The sequence below is a fragment of the Phaenicophaeus curvirostris genome, chromosome 3 (genome assembly GCF_032191515.1).
Source record: "Phaenicophaeus curvirostris isolate KB17595 chromosome 3, BPBGC_Pcur_1.0, whole genome shotgun sequence".
In the NCBI taxonomy this organism is placed as follows: Eukaryota; Metazoa; Chordata; class Aves; order Cuculiformes; family Cuculidae; genus Phaenicophaeus; species Phaenicophaeus curvirostris.
This window is the reverse complement of record NC_091394.1, coordinates 4,432,493-4,451,777: the sequence shown is the minus strand read 5'-3', so window position 1 is coordinate 4,451,777 and position 19,285 is coordinate 4,432,493. Positions and strand designations below refer to the sequence as shown.

At 41.6% G+C, this 19,285-nt stretch overlaps 1 protein-coding gene across 1 annotated transcript; it reads right to left on the bottom strand.

Moving 5' to 3' along the window:
* Positions 1-4,435: 4,435 nt before the first annotated feature.
* On the bottom strand, positions 4,436-16,886 carry CNDP2 (carnosine dipeptidase 2). The gene is made up of 11 exons (XM_069853280.1): positions 16,741-16,886; positions 15,672-15,815; positions 13,102-13,264; positions 11,465-11,553; positions 10,373-10,573; positions 9,777-9,861; positions 9,054-9,214; positions 6,989-7,153; positions 6,326-6,467; positions 5,553-5,700; positions 4,436-5,143 (listed from the first exon to the last, which is right to left on the bottom strand). The coding sequence occupies exons 1-11, from the start codon at positions 16,798-16,800 to the stop codon at positions 5,074-5,076; spliced, it is 1,428 nt and encodes a 475-aa protein (XP_069709381.1). The 5' UTR covers positions 16,801-16,886; the 3' UTR covers positions 4,436-5,073.
* Between the last annotated feature and the right edge of the window lie 2,399 nt (positions 16,887-19,285).

Sequence of the window (19,285 nt, the reverse complement as noted above, 5' to 3'; positions counted from 1 at the left end):
ATTATACATTGTACTAACAGCTTAGATTTGCAATTCCATTTACTTACTCTATCCAAAAGAGAAAGAAAACAATTCTCCAAGATTCACTTCTATCTAAAAATGCTAAATGTCTTGACATATGTTTTTATTTCTGTATAGACAGTAACAGCAGCCTTCAAAGGCTCCATCCTTAAACAACGCTCATCCATATTGCTCATGAACTCTTAAACTTTATTAAGGCCACTCATTCAGTACAGACCAGCTGATTGACAGCTGTGGGGTCCTTGTATTCACCAGGAATGGCTAACACAGAAGTGCCTCTATATGAAGATGCTTGAGCATCTAATAACTGAATATATTTCACTTTCATAGAATCATAGAATCACCAGGAAGAGACCCACCGGATCATCAAGTCCAACCATTCCCATCAATCACTAAACCATGTCCCTCAGCGCCTCGTCCACCCGTCCATTAAACCCCTCCAGGGAAGGTGACTCAACCACCTCCCTGGGCAGCCTGTTTCAAATAATATTTGACACTTTGTGCTGTGGGTCAAATTCATTGCTATAGATAACTATGTAGATACTCTTGGTGCAGTTAGCTTTTACTTTTTGTGAAGAAACCACACGTATCCTCTGAAGATGCAACAGGTCTCATGATTCAAATCCAATGCATACAGGACAGCTTCTTTCCCAAAGGAGAGCACAGCAGCAATGACAAAAGAAGCTGTTCAACCAAATTCTTTATCTCATTTTTCAGCCTAAAGGATGACAGGCATACATGAAGTCCACAGGCTGTCTCTGTGATTGAGAAGAACATAAGTCTGAGCAGACAGAAGGAGGACATGGCACACCAATGTGTCAAGCAGCAGCTGGCACACCTCACCAGCATGCATCTTAAGCAGTCCTCAAGAAGTCTCACTATCGCTAAGGATATGCAAAATTGATAGATGAGTATTTAAACATACTAGCAAAACAGGTCTTAGTATTCAGGGTTTGTCATAACCTAACATCATGATGTAGAATGCTATGATAAAGCTAGCAAGGGACGAGAATCAAAATTATCCGCTAAGCTTTCCTGTGTAGTCTAAGCAGATTCTCTTCAGAGTGATTTAAATCCCCTGCATAGCTTTATTAATTACCAGGAAGATGATTTATTCAGATTGACTCCTCATAATGTAAAAGCATATTTAACACACGAGTCTATTCTATTTTAACTGAATGAGTTCAGATGACACTGAAAAAAATCGTACTCTTTTCAAGCTAGTACTTTGACAGAATGAACAAACTTCACATACTTTATCTAGATTAGCTCTATGTTATCTCCACTCTTCACATTGCTTTAAAGTCAAGATCACAAAGCTGAAGTTCTTAAAGTTGAGACAGTTTATCACATAACCTTATAGAAAAATAACTTTTGATTTGGTTAGCACATCCAGACTCATTATGCTAAACCAAAGTCTGCTTTGCAAGTTAAAAATGGTTTCAAATTAAGAAACATTGTGCTCGATAAGCCTAAAATGGATTGTCACATAGCTTAAAAACCAAGGCTGTGTTTTTAATGTGCGTGCTATTGTCTCCCTGTACAGAAAAAGTAAAGTGACATTTTAAAAGGCAGTTAAGGTCTTATTCATTTAGGGATAACTGCATATAATAACTCTGGCTGCTCTTTTAAATATGCATTCCATGCTAAGATGTACTGTCATGGATCTTGCTAAATCACAAAAATTCTAGTGAGCAACCAGGTATTACAAGCTAGAAGTCTGCGTTCTCAAATTTTCAGCGGTTTCATCTTGTGGACAAATGATTGTAAAATGCATGTTGTAGGTTTCCCTCCATTCTTGGTGTGGGCAAACTGCAAGCATAAGCCAGCTAAACTTGCTAAACAGCAGGATGCCCATAACCAAGAGGTTTCCTCATTTCGTATCAGGAATCAAGCTATTATTCCGTGTTAGGAAACAGGATAGAAGAACGTGTTCTGCTTTTTTTTTTGTGGCATATATATATATTTATTTTTTTTTACCCAGCTGCCTATTTATGAAGTCACCTTGCCTTCTGCAAGTAATCCTCCCAGGTACCCAGAATTAGTTCCCAAGAAACTGCTGGCGATTTAAGTTACTTAAGCGAGAAGAAAATAACTAAGCAAGGGCATATAAATCTTCTCAGAATCTTTAAGAAAACTCCAGCTTTCAAATAAAGCAGAATTGGGCAGTTCCCTCAAGTCTGACTGGAAGTAAATCTGGACAAGAAAAGCAAAATTATCTTGGGGTTACGGGGACACAGAAGGGGCAAAGTTGATGCAACTACTTTTAATTTATTATTTGAAGCAGTGTAGCATACTTAGACATAACTTAGCTAAACAGCAGCTTGTGAAAAGAAAAAAAACCTGGACTTCTAATTGGTTTATCCCTAAGAGACAAGAAGTTGACAAGTAAAAGAAAATAACATCTTGAAGCAATTGTCTAAGCCGTGACTAAGTGTAAGGTACGTAGACATGTTGGTACCCCCGATAGGCCCAGCCAAGATTCAGACACTTACTAGATTAGAGAAGTTTGTAACCGCATTCCTTTTGCTAGCCTGGCTTCTGTTTGCTTATAAATTGAGCTGGCATATCTGCACTCAGGAAAAACAAGAACATAGCTGTTTGCATTTGTAAAGCACAACTCTAGGCATTACTAGACAGACTATAGCAGCTATAGCCAAAGACCATGAGGAAGGAACTGCAAAACCAGCAAGAACATTTTTCTAGCATTTAACATCACACAGGAGTTGCTTAGCACAGTAAAAATACATGGCAGCTACCTAGGCTGAACAACCATCTGAAACAGCTGTAGCCTTGCCCTTGGGGTGGTGGTACTTGCTCCTAGTCAGGTCTGGTAGACAAATCAGTTCACTTGGAAGTCTTAATGAGCATCTATCAAGGATTATTAACTATACAAGCTTTCATGTTAATATAGTAAGTTAAGCTGGCCAAGCCTCTCAGTAAACCAAGGTGAAACCGATGCTATGAAGTTCTGTGTGGAAAATACAAAGAAATACAAAGGAGCCTTTCTACACCCAGCAGATGGTGCTGTGAGTTTCCATGCTTCATTTTGGTTTTCACCTTTAGCTCACATTTACCTCATGTGAGACACTTCTGTACTGTACACTAGAGCTGTTTCCAAATGGCTTGAGCTAAGCAAACTCCTCATACAATGCAACAAGCATTCAAAGGCACAGCAAACCAGATTCCTGCAGCAGGAACTCTGGCAGATCTCCTTTTCTGGGGGTTCTGGCACTGATACACCCTAGTATTTCTGCTGTGTGTCCAGTAAGATCTGCTGCCCAGCCTCTTCTATAAACCCCTTACTGTACTTAGTTCAGTAAGTGGAGGATCAAATGCAGAGCTTGAGCCAGTTATCTGATTCACAATAAAAGTTACAAATGTAATGACTACAAACGTGCTTACTTTCTAAACATAGTTGATGAAATTATTAGCTTCCCTACTGCTTAAATAAGTTTATTTACACAAAGTGATAAACTGTATTACCTCAGTCCAGGAAGCAGATTTTCCCAGTTTTGATGCTTTTCAAAATGATGGGTAGAAGATAAATAACAAAACCACCAACAGCCAGGGAATTACATCTTTTGCTGCCACAAACTCTCATTAACCCCTGTGAAGTACATTTTATTCCATTTACTTGAAAGGTGGAAAGAAAAATCAAACAAAAAGGCTATGTTATTGTTCAACACAACTGCAGCAGAACCCAACTCCTTTCCTACCTATACTCCCAGAACTTCTCTTTTGCCATGAGGGAAACTGGAATAACAGTGAAGTCCATGTGGGAGAAGGAATACTTTAGAAAAGAGAGGAACATACAAAGCATTTCAGTTTTACATTAGCTTGCAATGTGTTGGCCAACACCACACATACTTCTAAATGCATTTTATTCTCCACACAAGTGGATTTCACTCATTTATTTGCCCCTTGCCCACAAAGGCAGAAAGATATGGTAGTTATCAGATAAACCCACAAGTGAGACATCTAGTGCAACCACAGTGTAAATAACAATGCAGAAAATACAGTTTTTGCTTCCTTGCATTCAGTTGATGTCAACCCATGGGGAGAGATGCAAGTGCTGACTGCACCTACCTTCACTTTCACCAAAGCTACCAATGCCTTATCTTCACTTGCAGTATCACTAGTTGTGCTACATCATGGCAACCTGCTTACAGAGCCAAAATAGAACACTTCTGAGATTGTTATCCCTCAGGAGAGAAGCATTTAGCAACATCTGCTTCAAGTCAACAAGCCATTATGGAACCAGAGCCTAATGAATACAAACATGGATTCCCAATAAGTAGTCTGTGTTACCACATTGCTCACCTGCCTCCTCAGCCATAGAGTTGCATGAAGTTGCATGAAGTTGCTTTCCCACCCAAGTCATTATTTAACCCTCAGAGACCAAGAGCCAAACTCTAGAGCATGATTATTTATTGTCCTTTTCATGGAATACAAAGGGAGCTTTACAAAAAGATAGCCAGCAGTCATTACCAGTGAATTTTGTTATAACTTAATTCACTGTACACTGAAACGTGCAGGCAGGTATAAACCATAAAAGACAAACTGGTCTTCCAAATCACTCAGGAAGACAGATGCCTCACAACAGTTTGAGCACATTCCAGTATAACCCCATAACCTGTTACTTTGACTGCTTCCAGGATGCATCCAGGAATAAGATCCTTAAACTTGGCTGGCAGTTCTGCAACTGATGCAGCTGCTTAAACAGTTGAGAGCAAACCATTCCTCCTGCTTTACAGGAAAAGTAGATGAATACAACAAACCACTACTTTGAAGTGATACAGAGCAGACAAAGATGCAGTTCAGGACTGCTGGCCACATAAGAAATAGTCTGTGTCATTGGAAGTAAGCCTTTAAAGAAATATTTTTGGTATACGGTGTTCTTTGTCAAGTGAAGCTGCAAGCTTCCCTCTCCCTCAGTAAAGCAGTCAAGTGTTGGTGGATAAGGGGAGCCATTTAAGGGTTGTTAATTTATGACATTTTATAAGACAATTCAGACTTGTGACACACAAGCCAGAAGGTAAGGTGTCTAACTTAGTCCTTCAGCTGGGAGACTTCATAGAGGTATGCACCAAGCATCTTCACCCCCTGGATGTAGTTGTATCTGGAAAGAAGGTAGAAATACAGCTCAGACTAAGATAGTGCTAATGAAAGCTATCAGCTGTGCTTTGTTGCAGTATCAGTCCTAGGCGCACACACACACACTACAGGCATTACTGTTGCAGGCACTGCTCTTGACCTCCCTGCATTTTCCCTGGCAACAGAGAAATGCCACCCTTGGGCAGGGAGTAGCCAAGTTCACAGTCCAAAATATAAAAACTGCTTCTGGTTTTAAGTGTATAAAACCAGAAGGAGTAAAGAGATCAAGATTCAGCTACAGACTAGTAACCCAACTAGTCATTCCCTGCTAGGAGAAATGGTACTTTGTCTTCCAGAGTATTAAAGAAAAGCAAGAGCTCAGTTCTTGGTCCACAGTGCATCTCTGCCTGGTACAGGGCTAAATATTCTCTCACCTGTTTAGCTTCTCATTTTGAGAGTGGGCACCATCATCTGCAGCTCCAACAGGAAGCAGCATGACATTCTTGCCTGTTGCTTCTTGAAAAGTAAGGGTAACAGGAATGCTTCCTCCCTCCCTTGTCAGGTCTGGTTCAACTCCAAAAACTAGAACAAAATGATACTCGGGTGAGCTTGGAATTGCATTTGGTTTTCAAAACACAGATCCTAACTGCTGCTTAAGCAATCAAGTACCAACCACTTCTGTACTCTGTGCTAACCAAATCTTGCACTGTTTTAGTCAGCCATGCAACAGATGTTGCAGAATTGCGACATTTGCCCCCTAGATGTAGTACTGGAGTACTAGAGTTCAATTACACAAATAACATGTCACCTGAAAGCCTGTTCGTTCTCAAACACAGAAGCTGGATTTGCTCTAGTTGCCCTATGCAATCCAGCTGCCCAGCATAATAGATGATGAAGGATGCTAGGATAACTGAGCCTTGAGGGCTTTGGCTAAGCAAGTGATCTGAACTACTGACAGTCTCATCCTTATGCAAAAGCAACACGGTACCAACAGACTTGTTCAATACAGTAAGGTTGAACTTCACATTGTTTCCATCCTTCACATACCTCAGACTTAAGTTTAAGGATTGCACTTGACATGCTTCATTACTGGGCCAAACCCAAGTGCAGAACACCAAGTATTCTATAGACATGACCTCAGTATTTCTTGAGGTGCTGGAACAAGAGCTCTTTAGTTCTCCCAAAGCCAAGTGAAAAACTCACTGACCTGTCTTCATGGCCTTCCTACCAGCCACATAGTGGGGATGGTTGAAGTCTGACACCCAGGGTTTTCCACCGTGGCCTAAGTATACTCTGAATTTGTTTGGGCTGTGCAGCTCTGCAAACTTTTTGCTCACGTAGTCTTCAACCTAAAAGAAAGATTGAACACTTTTATCTGTTGTTAGAATTTCTATGCACATTGATAGAGACAGTATACTAAGAGCATCTTAGGTACTTGTCGGTCACTACGACTGTGCAGCAATACTTTTCCTATTACTATTAACTACTCCTAAGTACCTCTGCTATGAGGTCAGAATATCTCCTTTAGGCAAGCTAACAGTATACTGTAGAACAGTTAGCCAATGTGTCAAACTCATCATTTTGACTATACACTTCTGGTAATCAAAGCACTCTACAGTCAAATTAGCATTTACTCCTGAGCTCTTTCTTCAAAATGGCTGAGAAAAACTGAATAGCGAGACCACAGACATCCACTGTGGGACCACACAGTGATCCCCTAAATTATGGGAGGTGAAGTGCAGAACAGTGAAGATGGCAAAGTAAATAAATTGGACTGCTTTAAAAACCAGAAACACACTTCCCCTAGGCACACAAAACAGAAGCTTAGAGACACTAGTTGCTTTGAGGTTATCAATCCATCTCAACATACATGCTTTGTGACCTCTTCAGGAGTCATGTTTGGCACAAGCCTGATTGAGAACTTGCCAATCACTTTCCTAGGAATCACAGTCTTGGCTCCAGGGGCTGAGAAGGCTCCTTCAATTCCATGGAGAGACAAGGAAGGGTACCTCCACCTATGCATAAGGATATCTCTCTGAAGAAGCAAAGGGAAAGATTCAAGGTTACATACAGTTTAACAGAGGTCCACAAAGTAATAACTTCCATCTAATGAAGACTAAGAAACAGTGCTTCCTCCCATGGACAAATGCAAGATCACTCAGTTAAAGAGAAGCTGCTACTCCCACTAAGCACACATTTTGATAAAACAGCTGGGTTGTCAACATCTTGAGATTCAGTAGCTCTAGTTTAGCTTTCTCTTAGTTCTATTGAACTTACAGGACAAACCAGTGTTTCTGACAAGGACGCAAATACCATTGATAAAACACTCAAGCACAGTTTGTAGAGAGTATACTGGAAGTTCTAGTCTCTACTGCCTAAAGTCAGGCAGATGCCTTCACGTGAGCCACATGCTTATGAAGATCACACATTTCCTAAAGCTTCTAAAGCTTCACCACTGCACAGGCTGGGGCACACAGCACACTTCTGACATTTGTATCAATTGCATTAAACTGGCTGAACTCAGTTCAGTGAAGTGAGCCCTATGGCCTATCACTACTATGTGACTTCCGATACACTTTTACATTTCCTCCTTGTTGCCTCAGACATTATGAATTCAGTGTACTGTGCACTGCACAGCTACCATGTCTTAAACCTGAATTTCACTGTTGAGATTCAGGATACTTATAAGTTTTGTGGGCTTTCATATTAAGTTTGTTTTGTTCAGGTACCACCTGCCTCTAATCTCTTCTCAAACAGAAAGGAACTGTCACTGTTCAAGTCTCTCAAGCACATTGTTTCTCATCTGGAGATTATAGCCTTCTCTTCCATATCTCACCTTAGCCCTAATACCCTTTTTGTATGCACGCAGCTTAGAACTCCTCTTTGGTAAGTTAAGCCAGGATTTCAGGCTAGCCAAGACCAAACAGGTTTAGCCCAGCACTATCAATGAGGAGCCAGGTCCTTATATACAAGCTGTATTTCATCCAAGGCCAAACAATGAAGCCTGTGTGCTTTCAGTTGATATAAACCTGAGTAGGTAAACACAAGGTTCAGGATATAAAATTGTTACTTGTACCTATTCGAGCCTGAAGTCTCCTCCTGACAGTCCTAGGACAGAAGATGGGTCTGCACATGTAAACTTCCCTTAAAAGACTAGTCTCTGCTTTTTATGATATATATATTTACATTTACATGCTTTAAAATTAGTACTACCTATACCTTGCAAGATTTGATGCTGTTAAAAGTATTTATTTGGTGAGATCCCAGGATGAAGATCGGAGAAGTTCAGACATGAGTTTATTGAACTTGGACCTGTTCAAAGATTTAGGCGGCTGCCTAGTTCATGGCTACAAGACAGTCTTTGCTTGTCAGGTGTAGGAAAGTGTTCAGTATGTCAACCTTAAGCTCACCACAGCTAGATCTCAAACTGGTCTCTCACCTTATGAGAAGCTGGCTCTGAGCAACTACTTTATTTCTGACAGCCTGTTGAATTTCACACAGCTTTAGGAAGCCAGACACTTCATAGATGTGGAATTTGACTTCTGTAAAAGTGCTAGCAGTTCTCATTGAGCATTAAGGGAACAGCATCAGATAAAGTTCTGTACAAGTTTGCAAGTGCTACTTATACATTAGTTTAGGAACAAATGTAAAATTGCCTAGACTGCTTGCCTTAAACAATGGAAAACCTACACTAAGTTTCTAATCATCTAAACACTAGCAGTTTCTCTGCGAAGTGTAAGTACACAGTCAACCATACAGTAGGTAAAATTACCTTCAAGACCTTCTTATAATTTTAAAAATATCAGATGAATTCTTTGCCTACTAGGTTACTTGGTAACAACACAAGTATCCACAGAAGCTTGTTTCTGTCTTCTACTAATACAGATACCTTGAACTAACTCAGCTAACCAGTGTAGATTAGTAGTACATTATACCTTTGTATCATGCAACAGTTTAGTTGCTCCTACATCTTTTGCATATTCTTCCAGGTCAAAATCAATCTTCTCATACAGTGCAAGCTCCTCATCAGTAACAGGTGCCACTGCTTCATTAATACCCGGGATAAGGATTTTCCCTTTCTTGTCTACAAGAGAACCTGTAAACAAGCACCTAATATCAGGATTCAGCCAGAAGAAACAAGATGTCATTGCTGGGAACACCTTCCATGGGAAACAGAAGTCTTCACCTGCTGAAAACTCTGTAAATATAGTCAAATTCTGACCTCTATCTCCCACAGCCTGTTCCACTAAGCATGGAAGGCACTTATGGAAATTGCAGTTATCCAAAATGTGCACTTTCTTGCAACTGCACTTAATTCTACTGCTACCTGTTTGGCTGCCTGTTTGAAGGTAGGATTCCCTACAAGTTCAACATAGCATCTATAGAACATTTGGCAGAAAAGAACTAATTTAATTAACATACAAGTTTGCAGCAAGATTTTAGGGGAAGCTAAAGTAGATAGAAAACTTCTTAGCAAGACCTTCATCATATTTCTGTATCTAAGGCTCCAGCATGTTTTATGCATACCTGGCAAGCAGTTTCATTGGTCAGCAGCCCTTAAGACACCCCACCAATACCCCAACCCCATAAACAAACTCATGCTTTAATGGCTCTTACTCTTATTTTAGATTCACTTGGTGAAACCTGTCTTTTCTTACCCATTAGAGTAATGAGATCTGTCATGGCCTCATGTACAGAACCACCATAAACTCCAGAGTGAAGGTCTTTGTCACTACATTCCACCTGGTTTGAAGTAAATTAAAAATCAGGTTAGTTTTAGCATGAACTTACCGCCAAATGCACAGACTTTCACTCTAGCTTTTTGTTGCACATTTTGAGAATGCATCTGTTTTTGAAACCAGACCACTCAGTTTTAGTACACTAAGGCAGATATGCTTTTTATTGCTCTGTGGAGCACAAGCCCTTAGTACTCACTGTCCTAACCTTGCGTACTTCAGAGGTGACATCTCTTCCTGCACTCAAAAAAAAATATCTGAACATATCTATGACACCAGAAAATCCTCCAGTGAAGGTGCTGGCTTATGCTCCATACACCCAAAAGCTATCCCTCCAACCCAAGTATCACACAGGATAGTAAAAGGAAGATATTTGACAACTAATAGCAACTATTTTACTTAAGTAGCCAGTTTAATCTTTTCTGAGAGGGTATTGGCATGAAAGAGTTTGAGCCACCACTCTTCTCCAGTAGAAAATTCAGCTTAATACAGACTTAGCAGTGTATTCCAGCACTCACCTCTATGAAGTAGTAGCAGACCCCCCTCAAGCCATAGGTGATACAAGGCTTCTTCTTGCCTAACCAGTAGTTGTCAGAAATGCAAACATAATCCACACCTTTGAAAAAAGTGTCTTGCTGAGCAAAAATCAGTTCATCAAGGCCTTCAGATCCCGATTCTTCCATACCCTCTAGGCAGAACTTAACATTTACTGGGAAGTCCTTTGAAAATGAAAACCAAAGCCAGATTAAGTATGTTAAAACACTGGAGTCCTCCAGCCATCAGTGATTTTCTTTTGTCATGTACAAAGCAAAAAAATGGACACGAGTAAATTAGTTCCACAACTGTACATAACCAACAAGTTCCACAAAGCATTACAAAGTTTGGACTGCACTTACATTGAGGGCACTTATACCACCCTTCATCTGATGGAATTAAAACTTTTGAAAAATTTTAATTGAGTTCTAGAACAACTTGTTCCAAATCATCTTAACTGTAGGAACGCAGCAGAAATCTGTTGCCAAAATCACAGGGCCAGGAAAACTAATATTAACCACAGAAATCACATGCCACAGTAGGAGAGTCAGAGCTACCTTGTCTATCCTGTCTATGACATTCTATGCCTAGACAGCACTTGAAAGTTGCTAATTCTCACAAGTAATAGCAACTTGCCTTGCAAGGTAAGACAGACATGAGCTATTTCTGATTTTTCTTGAATAGAAGCTGGGAAGTGCCCTGTTCAGTGTGACTAACAGTCTCTTCTCAGAGCTCAGTGGCAGTGAGATATTATAAGGCCAAGCTAATTTGGCATCCTTATGTCAGAGTGATCATATTTGATTATTCTTGCTGCTCCAGAAACTTGCATATGTATCTTCCTTCCTACACATTGCATTAAAACAAAAATGCTTAAAGTGCAATCTAAGCATCTACAAGATTAACTTGCCAGCAAGTCAACTCAACCCTACTGGGACATCAGGGTATTCACAGGATTACTGCATCACTCCTCTGATCTGCTGAATAAGCAGGCTTGCCTCAGAGGTTTGTGGCTTAGATAACATTTATTGCTAGACTCAGCTGTATGTGAAAAAGCAGGACAAATCTTGGGCACACACCTGGTTAGTTTGTTGATAAGCCTCCAAGGCATTCAGCCAGGCAAGCACTGGACCTTTGTCATCTGTTGATCCTCGTCCATACAGCTTTCCTGTACAAACAGGACAAATTTACCGCTGTGGAGACAACTTATAATGAACCTTGAGTCATCTCTTGCCTGCAGAAGAAAATGTCTTTTTGGATAAGCTTTTTAGCCCCACTTATATTAACTTTCATTGTTGATTCTTCTGAAGTAGCAGGTTTGCATCTCACTTCACACAGCCACACAAGCAGGACAGGTACAGGACTGCAATAGTTCTCTCTCAGAGCTACCCCTATGTCTTCCCCCAACTGCTCCCTGGATAGGAATTGAACATAAGCCTGGAAAAGATGTAACTACCTTGGGATAAGTTGTTTCCATATCACAATGTCATTTTCTACAAACACAGCAGTAAGGGTATAGAAACAAGCTACCTCCTTTCAAAGGGAACCTAGCCAGCATTATCTTCAATTCAATAGTACTTTGTTTGAAGAGTAAGGCTGCAGTACCTAGTTACCAATTACTTCTCTGGACCCTCCAGATAAACGTGAATCTTCCCTGAGAGAGCTTCAAAGACAAGTTTTACAGGGTACAGGGAAGTCCAGGGAAATATAGCACATGGGATCACAGTAAAGGCAACTCAGCACTGCGGCTACAACCCATAAGCACTAGGTGTAACCACAGTGACAGAACAGGCCAGACAGCTTGTAAGGTAAGGAAGCACTGGGAAATATGCCTACAATGCCTGCTGCACAGAGATCAGGCAGAGCCTGAAGCAGGTCTAGCTCTTGCTATCAGATAAGATAATCCAGCTTTGTAACTTGGACTCTGTTGCTTGTGACCAAGTGCCCAGGTAGAAATACTAGGTACCACAGATACTTTTCTTGGCAATGATTAACGCTTGAACAAGAACAGTTAATGTTCTTCTACTCATATGAGCTTTGACACTCACTGAGCAAATCGAATGAGGAAGAGACTATTGGTAGCACCAGGTTTAAATACAAGAGAAAGTTTTAGTCTCCTCTTCACTACCAGCAATGTGTTTCCTCAACAGAAGTTACTGCACAATTTCTTCACCCACATTTATGGGAGAGGGATGCTTGTCTCGGCACTAGCTCTGTAAAACACATCTCCTGCAGTACTCATTGTAGCACAGCACGCAAACAAGGCAAACCACAGAGGCTGCTGCACAACTTCTGTCACCAGCCACAAAGCTGTATTGACTGCCTGCCCCCTGCACTAGCTCAAAATCCCCACAGTCTGACATAACCTTACAGGCCTCAAGTTGCAACCACCACAAGAAACTAGTTCTAGAAAGCTTTCTAGCAAAAAATTGTTAGTGTGGAAGACAGCAGTTAAGACTGCTGTAGCTACAAAGAAGATAACATGCAAGTGCAAGACTACACAAAAAGGAAACAAGCCCTGAGAGCAGCTGAGATTCTGCAGCTCTACTTGTTTACCATTTCCTATTTCCCACTCCCCATCTTTTATCTCAACAGTTTTTTGAACACCCATGTCTGTTCTTACGCTCCTTACCCTTTCAATGAAGGGTACAAATTTAGAACAGTTAAGAAACAAGCACACTTGTTAAATGCCCAGTAGTTTGTCCACCACTCTTACCTTCTCTTTCTACCAGCGTGAAGGGCTCGCTATCCCAGCCATCTTCTAGTGCTGCTGGCTGAACATCTAAGTGACCATATACACACACAGTCTTTTTGCGTGGATCTGAGCCAAGTGTTCCTAGAACAATTGGTGGTAGAGGGATCTCTGATCCATCAGGCAGCTAGAAATAGGAGGCAAGAAGTTTTATTCAAATGCGGAATGTCAGTGGCACATTTTTATCAGATTAATGAATTACTACAGCAACAGACAGCTAAACAAAACTAAGCCGCTTCAAGCGATTGTCAGAAACAGCGTGCCAATGAAGGCCTGGCTGCACCATGCCAGTAAGTCTTCTAACAAGTCCCAGTAACAGTCAAAATATTCCAAACCGCTCAGAGCTGTTAACTTAAAGCTAAATATCCTACATCAGGCATCAGCAGAGCAAGCTGTCTGCATGCCAAACCACCATATCTAATGCTGATCTAAGCACAAGTGATAAACTCCCTTCAATATTGTGTTCTGCATCGCTTGCCACTGCACTTTCATCCCCTCCACACCATAGCTTTTATACTCAGCAGTATCACCGAGTGTAACATGTGCTTACAGCCAAATAAGGTCAAACAACTGTATTTCTCTATACTAGCCTACACTGTTAAGCAAGGGCAGTGTAGTGCTGATGCACTTAGTTCAAGAGTTGAACTTGGCTTATTTCTTTGGAAGAGCCCATAACAATTATCAGGCTATTCTCAGTCAGCATGTATTTCTCTTCCAGTGAGCACATACTCCTAGTCACTGTTCAGCAGATCACCATCAGCTTTTTGTTCATATGGGCTCCAAGCTCTGATTTGTTTATCAACAGGTTACACTGTCCTCAGCCAGCTGCACCTCTACATAATTGAAGGGTTATCACAAGAATTTACACTTACACTAACCAGCATACAATACAAACAGCTGTGCAGCAGTAAACTAAGTTAGACATTGCTTTACATTGCTGCTACATCAATGAAGAGCAACATACACAAATCGACTAGTCTTATCTACATTTAATATAAAACTAAATACAAAAATTAACTTCCAATTCAAACGCAAGAATTTTCTAAATAGAACTGTTACTTGTAATCAACTCTAAAACAGGTTCTTGCCTCCAAGAAGTTACACTGATGAAAGAACAAGTCTGCCTTAACTAACTGAAGCACTTTATGGGATTTTAGGCTGTAGGTAGTAGCTGAGCTAGAACCGTCATGTAGATTCCCTCTCAAGAGGACACATGAAGTCACTGCTTCCCGGCTGTGACCCATGGTGCTACAAATAAGTATAATTCATTTGTCAAAATAAACTCCTCAGTGGGTCCCAATACACAGATTTCACCCACCAGGCACTAGCACTAACTACAACAATGATCTTCTAAAACTAGAAAACACTCCAGTACAACAGGATTTTGAATGTAACTATCCAAATGCTAGTCTGAACTTTGTTATGGGCCTTATTCTGTGGCATGTAGTGATAAGGCACTTAGGAAAAAGAGCCTATCAAGTGGATTGAGCTATAGGATGAGACTGTCACTCTCATAAGCACATACCTTTCCCAGCTGAAAAAAGTAGTTCAGATAGCTATAAATAAGGAGGTGACATGTTATTAAGGATCTTCCTGTGTCTGGTAAGGAAGCAGTGCAATCTTGTGTAATCCTTCTGGAAAAGCCCAAAAGTGTTTTGGAAGACTGATTTAAATTTCAGTATTTTTACAGCCTGCAGGTCTAAGGACTGACATTAGCCTGCTGTTGATGTCTATTTTTGCTTGCAGGAGCTCTGCTGATGTTCAGTCAGGGAAGTATTTAAAATACACTCAATATACAGTCCAAAGCATAATACAACATGCTTAACTGATCTGGACGCCAAGTTTCACTATGAACAGTTTTTATCAGGAAGCTCATACTAGAAAAGTCTGACTAGGAAGACATCCCACACCAACAGGTACTGCCTTTGTAGTCCACTACCCACAAGACCCTTGTGTGATGATCCTGACCAGGACACCATCACACATCAAGGAATTTGTGATCCGCAGTTAGCCTGAGTACATCCAAGCCTGTGGTGCACACACAGCTTTGCCTTCCTGTCTTTATTGTGCTGTGCGTATCCTTGGGCTGCAGGATAAACTTAACCAGTTGACTGTAGTTTGCAGGCAATTCCCACTTGGCACCAGCAATTACACCACCTGCACGTCCTTGTCTTTATCTAAGAATGCAGCAGAAGTTCTCATGTGAATATCATTTTTGTTTGGCAGTGGAATCGAACAGCTTGAATAAATAAAATGGGATAACATTTCCATGAATGACACCAGCACGGCATGCTGCACACTGAATGGATCCCTGCTAGATGCTGCACTTTTTGGGACTCCCAGCTCTGACAGGACATAATGTTATCTGTACTATCCTCTTTATAGCAGTAGCTCTAATAAACAGCATTTTAAATGAGACTTTATGGAGTCTAAGTGCCTTCCTTACTGGGACTGTAAGAAGCCAGCCCAGTACAAAACACCTCATTTTCTAAAGACAGTATTGCTACTAAGCTGGCATGAAGATGTGCACATACTTTTTGTTTACCAATATCCATGAGTTGAGTTGTGCCTCCCAGTCGCTCAATATCCTTCGCAGCAACCTCCATCATGCGCCTGATTTCAGGTCTCTTCTCTGGCCATGCTGACACACTCTGGATTGCCACCCACTCAGCCAAGCGCTACAGAAAGACACAAAAACTAAAGCATTACTACATTTGAATTATGGCATGGGATGCACTATACAAACAACACTTTGGAATTCAACTAATACTGTTTAAGTTGGGGTTAAGCTTGAGGCAAATCAGCTCCTGCCCTCTGCTCAAAAGGAAATTCTAATCATTCATAAAGCTCCCTAAAATCTCACTTTCCTACAGCTGTTGCTGAAGTGCAGCACATGGGCAACAAATATTTAAGGCAAGCTACGCTTAAGAACGACAGCTTGTGTCTATTGTGCATTTCTGATTGCCATTATTTAAGTATCCAGAAGCAGCTATTGTCTTCCAGGCTTCCCCTATGTGAAAATAGTGAAGCAACAGGCAAAAGTCATGTTGAACACTTGGCATAGCTCTTGCCTGGGAATTTACAAAGCTGTACCCTCAAAGCCTTCACAGACAAAAGAGACCACAATACAAGGTGCAATCAAATAACAGGTTAAACAAAGTACAGAAGCTAAACCCTCCCCTCCCCCCCCAACATGAACAGTTTCATATGAAAAAAATCTATTCCAGTCTTGTTTATACCTTTTCTTTCCCATCTCAAAAGGGGAGGGACAGCATAAACCTAGTCTGGCATTCAGAAAGCAGTGTCGAGCTTCTTGTTCCTTTGAGTCAGCTACTGCTTGCACTATACAGTAAGAGAACATTTCCTAATAAATCTACCATGGAGATCTATGTCTTTGAACAGAACTATACCTAAACCTAAGAAACATTTCTAGCTTGACTCTGATCAGTTACATCCACTGCCTGATCCCTTCTCTCCCAAATTACTTGGCACCACTATTCTTAGGAATATTACATAGACACAGCAACAGGCTTGAAGCTGACCAAACTTTCAATATCACACAGCTAGCTATGTTGCAGAACAAAACTCTGAAAGGAAACTTACCTGAACATAGAGGTCCTGGTGTTCATCAATGTATTTAAAGAGGGTTTCAAGAGCAGACATTTTCTGATCAGAATGGCGTTGCTGAAGATTCTGTAACAAAAATAGTTTAGTCTTCACAGGTTTAAGCAGCAACAGAAAGTAATCAAGCAGACACAGGATACTTGTACCTTTCAGCTGCTAATGCCACACACCAAGCCGTGTGAACATAAAACTTGAGGCCACTCCCTCTCAGAGAACTAGTCAAGTGGCTAAACAAATGTTTATGTAGTCTCAGCACTCTTGTTTCTGCCTCTCACCCCAAAATAGCTTTGAATGATCTCTACAAACAAGGTTGCTCAGTTTTACTTCCAATCAAGTCATGCACTGCACTTCATTGCAGAATTACAGACAAAATGTTACTGACATCTACTCTTTGAAGTTGCATTTTATTATAATAGTTCAACTAATAGTGTGCCCTAAGCTTGAATGCTAGTAGCCAGTTCCAAGAAAGCATCACACTTATTTCGTGTTGTACAAAGGAAGTTAAAAGCAGGCAACCTAAGAATTGTTTGTTCTGCTTTAAAGTCCCAAGTCTTCCCAAAGAAGGGCAGAGGGAAGCCATGGGAACAGAAAGTAGCCCCAACAAGCCATGAGCAAGTAGTCAGTGACTAGTTCACTGCTACCACTTCCTCATTTTGTTTTAATTTCAACTGGAGTTAATGCAAGAAAACCCAAAACCTCTCCCCTCCTCAGTTCTCTGTCTTCCTTACCAGTCCAAAGTTCATATTTAAAAGATGTACTGTTCAGTTAACCAGCAAAACCAACAGGCTTCACCTTAGTTCTCGAGTTAGAGCTAAAGATACCACACCTTCTTTAAGGCACAGAAAATAATAAGCTTTACAAATACACCTCTGGAATCCAAGTGCCTGGATCACAAGGGAAAAAAGTGTCTGTAATACACTGAACAGGCAAGTTCAGCCACACCAGCTGCTGTGATTCAGTATTTTGTTCAGTCAGCTTTATGCCAGATGCTTTAAGCCTTTCTTTCACTTCTGCCTGGAAGTCACAAGACAAGTATGATAGCTGGGAAAACATCTGACTGTTTGTCTTGAGATTTCTTGACCAGCTGACTACCCTGCATAGCTGAAAGGATGCAGCAGGTTGTCCCACACAGCATACTGCAACATCAGCACGTACCACCACCCCAAAACTGCAAAAGACTTACAGGACACATTTTCTTTCAAGCTGGGTTGTACTTACCCAGATCACCGATGTCTGACATACAAAAAGCCTTCCACTCACTGGAGATGGCTTCTATTTAATTGACAACATCTATCAAGTTGAAATCTCACTAATGAGCTTTAAACACCAATTAGAACAGCCCCAAGGCACCAGACACCTCAAGCATTCTCTTCAATAGCCATGAATGATGAAAACAGAATGCTTTCAAAAGGACTATGTAGACATAACCAAGCTAAAGCAATGCTTCTCACAGAAGCCTTATTTCCACAAGGACATCACCATCCCCACACGCAGCTAGAGCTCAGGCAGGATTCATACACAGCTTTTCAGAGAGACCAGCACACAGGCAGTAGCCCTGTGCATTTGACCCTCCTCTTCGCCGAGTCAGTTCCCATAGCAACATCAGGGCTTCAGCTCCACAGCAGACAAAATACAGCATATTACCTGGAGGCTGATATTCTGTCCAACACACAAAAAAATCTGAATTATTTGCTGTCAGGAACTACTTTAAGTGTTGTCTTAAACAGTTAAGTAACCTTAAAAATTAGAAGGGCACTGAATCACTCTAGTCTCACCGTAAAGCTGCAAAAAACTTGCCCCAGACAGCATAAAACTCAGAAAAGCAGATGCAGCTTTCCGCACAGCACAAGGCTTAATATTACTTCTGTGCTCTTAAAAGACAGGACTAGATTTTCCTGTAGGTCCTGCAGACTGGAGAACTGAAGGCTTTCTCCCTGCATGGAAGAGGTTCTAAAGTTCTACCTTTTCACATCCCTGCAACAGCTGCATTACCATAGAGTTGATGGAGTTGGAAGAGGCCCTTGACAATCATCCAGCTGCACCCTCTGCCGTGGGCAGGGACACCTCCCACCAGCCCAGGCCGCCCAAGGCCCCATCAACCTGGCCTTGGACACCTCCAGGGATGGGGCAGCCACAGCTTCCCTGGGCAACCTGGGCCAGGGCCTCCCCACCCTCACCTTTAAACACGGCAGCCCAAGGGACCGTCAGTGCCCTGGGACAACTTCGCCTTCCTTACCCACAGGCCAGAAAAGACCATTGAACCAGGTTAGGAGAGGTTTGTAGCCACCACAGAGCAAACGACCCCACTGCAGGCCCTGCCCTGCGGGCTGAGGTTGACCCAGAGACCAAGGCTGAGATTTCACGAGGTTTTCGCAGAGAAGGCGAACGCTCCCCGCAGCCCCCAGGGTGAAGCCCCGGGGCGGCACCTCGCAGGGCTCCTAAGGCTCACGGGCGGTTGAGACCAAGCGCGGCGAGGCGGAGCGGGGGCAGCCTCCCCTCGAGGAGCCACCGGGCCGGGACACGA

Coding starts and splice junctions, on each gene's coding strand:
- CNDP2 (XM_069853280.1), bottom strand. CDS start 16,800: ATGTCTGCTCTTGAAACCCTCTTTAAATACATTGATGAACACCAGGAC. Junction 11,554..13,101: donor CACGCTGGTAGAAAGAGAAG/GTAAGAGTGGTG, acceptor CTGTTTGTACAG/GAAAGCTGTATGGACGAGGA. Junction 10,574..11,464: donor CTTATCAACAAACTAACCAG/GTGTGTGCCCAA, acceptor TCATTTTCAAAG/GACTTCCCAGTAAATGTTAA.